Source organism: Hydra vulgaris, chromosome 12, assembly GCF_038396675.1.
Source record: "Hydra vulgaris chromosome 12, alternate assembly HydraT2T_AEP".
In the NCBI taxonomy this organism is placed as follows: Eukaryota; Metazoa; Cnidaria; class Hydrozoa; order Anthoathecata; family Hydridae; genus Hydra; species Hydra vulgaris.
Window position 1 is genome coordinate 46,262,539 of NC_088931.1, and position 8,496 is coordinate 46,271,034.

At 29.6% G+C, this 8,496-nt stretch overlaps 1 protein-coding gene across 1 annotated transcript in view; it reads left to right on the plus strand.

The window, feature by feature from the left end:
- Positions 1–5,014, plus strand: part of LOC100198864 (TBC1 domain family member 15) — a 158,659-nt gene extending 153,645 nt beyond the window's left edge. Inside the window, exon 14 of the mRNA XM_065813453.1 lies at positions 4,658–5,014. Coding sequence (XP_065669525.1) covers positions 4,658–4,927 — 270 coding nt within the window. The 3' untranslated portion in view covers positions 4,928–5,014. The remainder of the gene's footprint in view (positions 1–4,657) is intronic.
- Positions 5,015–8,496: the final 3,482 nt, after the last annotated feature.

The window sequence follows — 8,496 nt, forward strand, 5'->3', positions numbered from 1 at the left end:
AACTTTCTTTACTATATATTATTGTGGGATAAATTCTCTATAAAGCAACACATTTCTTACCTTAATCGCATAAGTATTGCCAATCCAATAAACATTCAAAATTAGAAGCTTACTAACAAAATACTCCAAAAAGTTATAAACAGATTTAAACCTCACCTACCAGTAATATAAAAAACATTTTTTATTCCACGATTTTGTTTTAACTTTATAAATAATATTATAGAGGGATAAAACATTACCGTTCTATGATACTCTCACATAAGAAAAAAGACTCCTTGCCCCACGGGTCATCTTGCCCCACCCTACCCTAATATTCTAATTTAGCCGATGGAGAGTGAAATTAAAAAGTTCATTGAGCATTCAAAAGGCGGAGATAAATATTCTGTTCGGTTTTTCTTTCTCAAAGATGAAAAAGGGCATAGTGCAAAGTGGTAAGTTAGTGCAAAGTGGTAAGTTAGTGCAAAGTGGTAAGTTAGTCCAAAGTGGTAAGTTAGTGCAAAGTAGTAAGTTAGTGCAAAGTGGTAAGTTAGTGCAAAGTGTAAGAAGTGAGCAAAAATTATAAAAACAGCGATACACATTTGAAAACAAAGCATGATGTAATATTATGAAAAAGAGATGCTATTGAACCTCTTGGTGAATCTAGTTTAATATCTGATACGCCTCCTCCAAAAATAACTAAATTTTAAAAATCTTATCTAGAATGACAGCACTTGATGGGCTTCCATTCAGAATTTTCATAACATCCGATGATCTTTGAAAATCATTAAAAGCATTAAATTTAAGTGATAAACTTCCAAAATCCGCCACGACTATACAAAAAATTGTCACTAGTTATAGCGAAACTATTCGAGAGTTAGTAATTAAAGAAATATCAGAATATAAATTAAATGGAAAAGGTTTTAGTATTACTTTTGATGAGTGGACTTCCTTAAGGAACCGGCGATACATAAACGTGAATCTTCACTCGGAGTCAAAGTTTTGGAATTTAGGACTTCTCGAATCAATGGAGGTTTACTTGCAGAAAAATGTGTCTTTTAAGTGAAAAATTGAATCAGTATGGTTTGTCATTAGAAAAGAATATTGTTTGTTTAACAAATGATGGTGCAGCAGTTATGCAAAAAGTAGGCAAGTTAATATCGGCTGCTCAGCAGTTGTGTTTGGCCCATGCAATTCAACTTGCAGTTGTGGATGTTCTATATAAAAAAGAAACAACCGAAGAAAGAACCTTTTGCTCGAATGAATCAATAGACTTTGACTATTAAAAAAAAATATTCAAAGGCACGAAAACGATGGTTCCTTTGAAAATATTTCAAATACATACGAGGAAAGATTAGTGATGGATTACGATATACAAGAACAAGATATAGAAAAAACACATAGTCAAATTGGTCCCCATATACAAAAAGTAAGGAAAATTGCGCAAATATTTAAACGTTCACCATTAAAAAATGAGGTGCTACAGAATTATGCAAAGCTTGAATTTCGTAAAGAATTTTTCTTAATTGTAGATTCCAAAACTAGATGGAATAGCCTATTAGCAATACTCGAACGTTTTTACAAATTAAAGTCATGCATTCAAAAATCAGATATAGATTTAAAACTTAATATAAACTTTACAGAAACTGATTTTGAAACGGTTTTCAGCTACTATCTCAGCACTTTTGCCGGTAAAATTAGCCGTTGAGTCACTTTGTTGCAAGGATGCTAACTTAATTACAATGCGGATGCAGCATTGACATTTATGTTTGACAGGCTATGTGAAATTAAGTCATCATTGAGAATTTATGAGTGCTTAAAAACAACGTATTATTGCAAGAAGAACGCAGTTGTCCGATTTAATTTCTTAACTGCATAAAGTTCTAGAAGATGGTATTAGAAACTCAAACTTATTAAGTTTTAACTTTCCACGTGCATCAAAAGCGAGTAATCTCAATTCACTTTTGGGCATTGTAAATCAGAAGGGACTTTGGAATAAAAGCATTGCTGTTGAAGAACGAGCCCGGGAAGTTCTTCACTTTGAGGTTAGCGAAGTTGAGATTGACGAATAAAAAAATTCTGAGAAATCAATGAAAAAGACATGTACAAGGCCATTTGTAAACAAATAAACTATAAGGTTGTAGGTAAACAAACACAACGCGCTAGTGATATAAACAAGTGCAATTAATTTCTTTGTTTTTTAAGAGGTTACTTTCATGGATTTAAAGATAAAGGTTCTACAAAATAGATCAATAAATTTGCATTCTTTTCAAGTTTTCGTGGTTCTTAAATTTATTTACTTTGCTTTAAAAGTTTAAAATATTTAATACCGGTTTTAATACCGGTATTACTGTATTATATTTTTATAATACCGAAATACCGGTATTGATTTTTTGACCTGTATTGGATACTCTATATATGAGGAACAAGAATGGAATTTGTAATACCCCAAAAAATTTGTAACACTCCCAAGCATGAACTTTAACGAACAAGGTCACTGCGTGGAGAAAAATTTTGAGCGCAGTACTATGAGGTATATGATGTGATCGAATTTTATCAAAAGTTTTTAATGATTCTTATATAGTTCTTAATAATTCTTCAATAGCTCTTATCTCGCCGGTTCCTTTTAATTTACACAACTTTTAATTAACTTGTATTATTCAAAAAAATTAACTTGTATATTCAAAAAAACTAGTGGCTAAAAAAATTTGCTGCTTTGTGAGTCGGTTCTAATTAAAATTGTTAAGTCGGTTGTAATTAAAACGATTTAATCTGCTGATTTTCATTGCAGGAGGAACAGCTCTTGATTTTTTAGGTTTGACGCTTCTCGTACCAGTAAATTTTTCTGGAGTTATTAAAGTTTTAGCTACTTTTTTACAAAGTTTTGATGATTTAAAACCCTGTTGTGGAAACCATTTTTTGGTTTTTAGAATTTTTGCGCGCCACCTAAATTTTTTTTAGATTTATAAAAATCACAACAACAAAAAAAGTTCATATAAAATCGAGTACAAAACTTATTGAGGAACATTTTTAAACTATGTCTTCGATCCTGTTATATAAAGTTTTATAAATAATACCTAAAAATATGTAAGATAACATATTTTTTTTATACAGAAAAGTGTGCTAAGTCATAAAAAAACTAAGAAGAAATTTTTTTTTAATTTTAATTTTATTATACAAGAAAAACTATTTTAAAATTTTAAAATAAAGACTTCTCGAAAGCGTTTGATAAAGTTTCTCACCGTAGACTACTTCATAAATTGAAAGCATATGGGATTAATGGCAATGTTCTAAAATGGATTGAGTCATTTTTGATTAGTAGAAAACAGCGAACTGTTTTAGGTGAACACTCTAGCGACTGGACTGATGTTCTAAGCGGAGTTCCTCAAGGGTCTGTACTTGGTCCAACATTATTTATCATTTATGTAAATGACTTAACAGATAAGTTAAAATCAGTTCATAAAATCTATGCTGACGATACTAAACTGTTACAAGAAATAAGACCTAAGTTTCACGATGCTGATTGCCTGATCCTACAAAATGATTTAAACATTGTCACAGAATGGTCAAAGGAATGGCTGATGGAGTTAAATGTTCAAAAATGTAAAGTTATGCACCTTGGTTATGGAAATAGTAATCATGAATATGTAATGAATGATGGAAATGCATCACTTACTCTTGAGGCAACGGATATTGAGAGGGACCTGGGTATCTTCATATCTAATGATCTAAAATGGAATCAACACATACAGGTTGCAACACGTAAAGCGAGTATGATACTTGGCCTATTAAAAAAGACATTTAGATCAAGAGATATGGAAGTTTGGAGTAAGTTATACACTACGTATGTTAGGCCGCACCTGGAATTCGCTATTCCGGTATGGTGTCCTTACTTAAAAGGTGACATCAAAGAAATCGAAAAAATTCAGCGCAAAGCAACAAAAGTACCTCATGATTTAATAGGATTACCTTACGCTGAAAGGTGTCGTCGGCTCAATTTTATTACTTTGGAAACTCGCAGGAGACGTGGCGACTTAATCCAACAGTTTAAGCTAGAAAACGGTTTTGAGAGTATCAATTGGCATAATCCACCAATTCGCAGATCATCTTCCAATGTCCTAATGCGTGAATTCACATATAATAATGCTCGTCACAATTTTTTTACAAATCGTATTGTCAATGATTGGAATAACTTGCCGTCAGCATGCAAAAAGGTTCCGTCAGTTAACGCATTTAAGAATAGAATTGACAAGTATTTTTTTTCTCCAGCTGCAAACAGTACATCTTTTACTGAAGATGAGCTGCACGTTTATTAATTAATTCGTGCTTTAGCAGCTACAAATATTGGCTTTTTAGATACTATTTGTCATAGATGTAAACTTGAATTAAATGAAAGCAATCTTTTTTCCCTGTTCCCAATTTTGATATCAACTTACTTGCTATGAACAACAATTGCTTTTTTTTTACTTAAAGTTTATATTTCACAAACCATAAATTTTTGTATAATTTTGTTTGTTTGGTTTTTAATTATTTGTCATTTTATCTACGAGGACTTATTTAAATATATTACTATTACTATTACTATTACTAAAATATAACTTTATTGCGTAATTATATTCTTTATAATTTTTCCTCAACTTTTCATTTTTTTTTTCACTTTAAAAAAATTTTCTTTTTGTAGCATATTAACGATTTGGCTTATAAAATTGATTTGGAGTATATACTTTCAAGAGCTGAATCTATATGTTTACAAATGCAGAAAACAGAAAATCTACCTGAAAATCTGCGACAACTTTGTTCTTTTACAGAAAAAAACACTTCGAGCAAGAATTTGGTTGAAAATAATGACCAGGATTTTTCCTCCTCTGTTATTGGTACTGAAAAAATAAAAGATAGAGCTAAAAATGAAGAAGTTGTAAAGTTGCTTAACGTCACAAATGTTGTATTTTAAATCTTTTATAAAATTTTATTTTGTCATCTTGATTTTACGCAAGTAGAAAATTAAAAAATAAAACTTGAAATATTTCTAAAACTCAAATTATTGGCAAGTTCAATTTCAAATAATTTTTTTTTTTTTTTTTAAATTTAATCTTTACACTTGTGCAGTTCGGTATGTTTTCATTATGCTATTTTCTTTTTTAAATATAGCATAGAAGAGTTAATTATAGTTAATTAAATATAGCATAGAAAAGTTATTTATTTACAAGCAGATATCCTTACCAAACTATTTTGCTGATCAGGACTGAGTATTTTTATTGTGTTACGATCACTAGGAAACCATCCAAAATTTACGTGTTCTTCCTACAATTAGTTAGAGTTTTTATATCAGCTAAAGAACCCCTCTTGATCCAATGTAAGATCAGTTTAACGGCATTGTTTTATTTATTACAGTTAATTAAGCGAAAATGGTTCGAACAATTTTCCTCCAATCTCTCAGGTGCTTAATACGCGGAAGGGCACGTTTATTAATTTTCGGAAAATTTTCTCACACGCCCCGAGCTAATTATGAGCGCGGGATTGAACTTACTGTCAGGGTGGGATCAAATTTTATCAAAAATTTTTGTTAAATCATGAGTAATAGCTCTTACCTCACCACTTTCTTTCCTCTCGTTTATTAATTTTTGTTATATTTAATGCAGGTAATTTGCGGTGCTTGAACTAGACTGAGCAATGAAAGCCCATAGAGAAATATGAAACGTTTCTATTGAAAAAACTTTTTATATAAAGGAGGATGAGTAATAAAAACAAAGAAAAACGAACAAATGTTCAGAATAAACACAGATTTATTTTAAAAAGCTTATGGACAATCATAGTCAACAGTAATTTTATCGTTAAAGTACACCTAAAACAAAACAGGACTCATAAGTAAACATGAATCTTCATTAAATACAAATGTGTTTTGTTTTAAAACAAATATGCATAAATATATCACTATTTAAAATGAATAATTATAAAATGATAGGAGGTATAAGATAAAGAAAAATTATTATTGCTTTTGTGTAACCATAATTTATGTAGTGGTGGTAATAAACCTCACCTTAGAATCTCGTTTATTATTACCGGCGTTTCTAAGACGCTCAGCACTAATACCTAGTTTATATCGTTAGATAAACATCATCGCCATTTATGCTTTGCCATCCGTTTATTAATTTTTTTTTATCTATCAACAAAATACTTTTCTATCAACAAAAAAATCTCTCAAAACTTTCATACGGCTGCTTGTTTTAATCAAATAGCGTTGGCTTTCTTTAAAATCTGGAGTAAATAATTGTAAATATACTTAATAAATATTTATGATAATAATCAGCAAACAAAGCTTTAAAGTTAAAATTATAAACGGAGTAAATATGTCTTAAAAATTAAAAAATATTAATTTACTAGTAAAAACTTCAACTCCCCCCTTTTTATCAGATTTAGAAAAAAATTTCCACCCACAGCCATCCCCACTCCTTTAGAGGAGAAATGGTGGTAGAGTTTTTTACACTTTCTCAGCTTTTATGTTTAGGGTACATTTTTTACATCTTAGTTTTTTATAAAAAAGCCGAAATTATTTTTGTTAAAAATAATTACTTGAAAAATGCAGAAAAATTTGCTCTATGATCTTAAAAAAACGTAAACAAGAAAAGTAGCCTAATAAAATTTGTTATAATATATAGTCAGAGGGGTAAACGAGTATATTTTTTTCATGAAAGCGTAAAATACATGAGAAAACAACTGTTGAGCTCATTTGTTCAGATGTGCTATGGAAAAACTCATAAAAAAAGAAAATTTAATTTAATTTACGTCATTTTAGTTGTTTTATAACTCTTCTAAAATAGTGCAACTTAAAATACATCTATTTCAAAGTGAAGCAAGTTGGAGCAGCTAACTTTTTGGCAACTTAAAGACTGATACAAACTCTTAAAAAATAATTGGCTTTGCAAAGGAATCTAGATCTGTAAAGACCAGAAAAAAGAACAATAAAATCACAACTCATATAAAGACATATTTAAATATTTTCAGGAATTAAAATTGAGTAACCATCTTTTTATGTAAAAAAAGCTATAAAAAAAAAAATAATAAAAAATTTTGTTGAAAAAAAAGGTATTTTCGGTCACTTTTAAACATATATAAACATTTTAATCTGTTAATTAAGAGTCATTTTATGCACTTTTTTGAGGTACTAAGTTTTGTAAAAATATAAGCACACAAAAATATCAATATGACATGGTTCTAACACTGATCCTAAAACTGATGTGATCTATAAGTATTAAGTTGCAAAGTTACGTTAAATTAGTAAGCAAGTAAGTAGTTCTGCATCTTTTCTCTGATCAGTGATTTGGGACGGTTTTAGCTTGGCAGCACAATAAACTTCTGTTTTCCGAATTTAGCATTTCGCATGGGAGAAAACGTTGCACGTATTGTTAGGAAGCATTTAAACGTTTCTGACCTTGATATAGAAATCACAACAATTGAAATAATAAATAATAAAATATGACATACCATCAGAAGAAGAAGTAAACAAATTGTGGTGATTGAACGCAACGAAGAATCTCCGATATCACGTGATTATAAAAATTTTATTGAGTAGATATTTTATTACCGGTATTAAGTAATAAGGCTGCATAAAAAGAATTTGTTTTTAGTTTAATAAAGAACAAAACAAAGCATTGTATGAAAACTGTTGTTGCTTTTCGTAAGGAAATTCTGGATTGTTCGAAAAATATAAAAAATATATTCAACTGAGTTAATTGAATAACGAGAAATTGCTGAGAAATAATAACATAAGAAATTTTATCAAAAACATAATCGGACAATAATTTATAAGCAAAGGAAAAAATTAAAAAAAGAGGTATTGCTTCAAAATCCTTCACATTTTCTCATCAGAGCACATTAGTATTTTGTTGGATATCCTCAAGATTTTGTTAGATATCCTCAAGCAGTATTAAAATACTGCTTTACAACGACGATGTCTGGTCAGCTAACTAATAATAATCATAAGGATATTTCCCCAACAATTTAAAAACATATTGAATAATCAATTTTTATTGGTTAGCTTTTTTTCTTTCAATAGTCGATCAAAATGTTCGAAAAGACGTTCCGCTAAATTTAAATCTGGGTTTTGAGAAATCTAAAACTTAAAAGTTTTTGATAAAATTTGCACGGTGCTTTACATTGATGTCTTGCTGAAAAATTCAACCACCACTCTTTCCAAAGAGTGGTGGCCTAAAAAACTCAACCACCACTCTTTCCAAAGAGGGGTCGTTGAATTTTCCATTTAAAAAGAATTTGAAAATAAAATACTGTTTTTCTCAGTTTATATCCACATAGACATTTAACTTGATAACATAACATAGTGTTCTGAGTACTATCTGTGCTTTGAGTCAAGTAACACAAATGTCTTTAACACAAATGTGTTAAAGACATTTGTGTTAACACATTTGTGTTAAAATGACTAAAGTACTAAAAATTACAAAAATTTAACATGTTGTTAAACACAAATGTTGTTAAACGTTGTTAAATGTTGTTAAACACAAATGT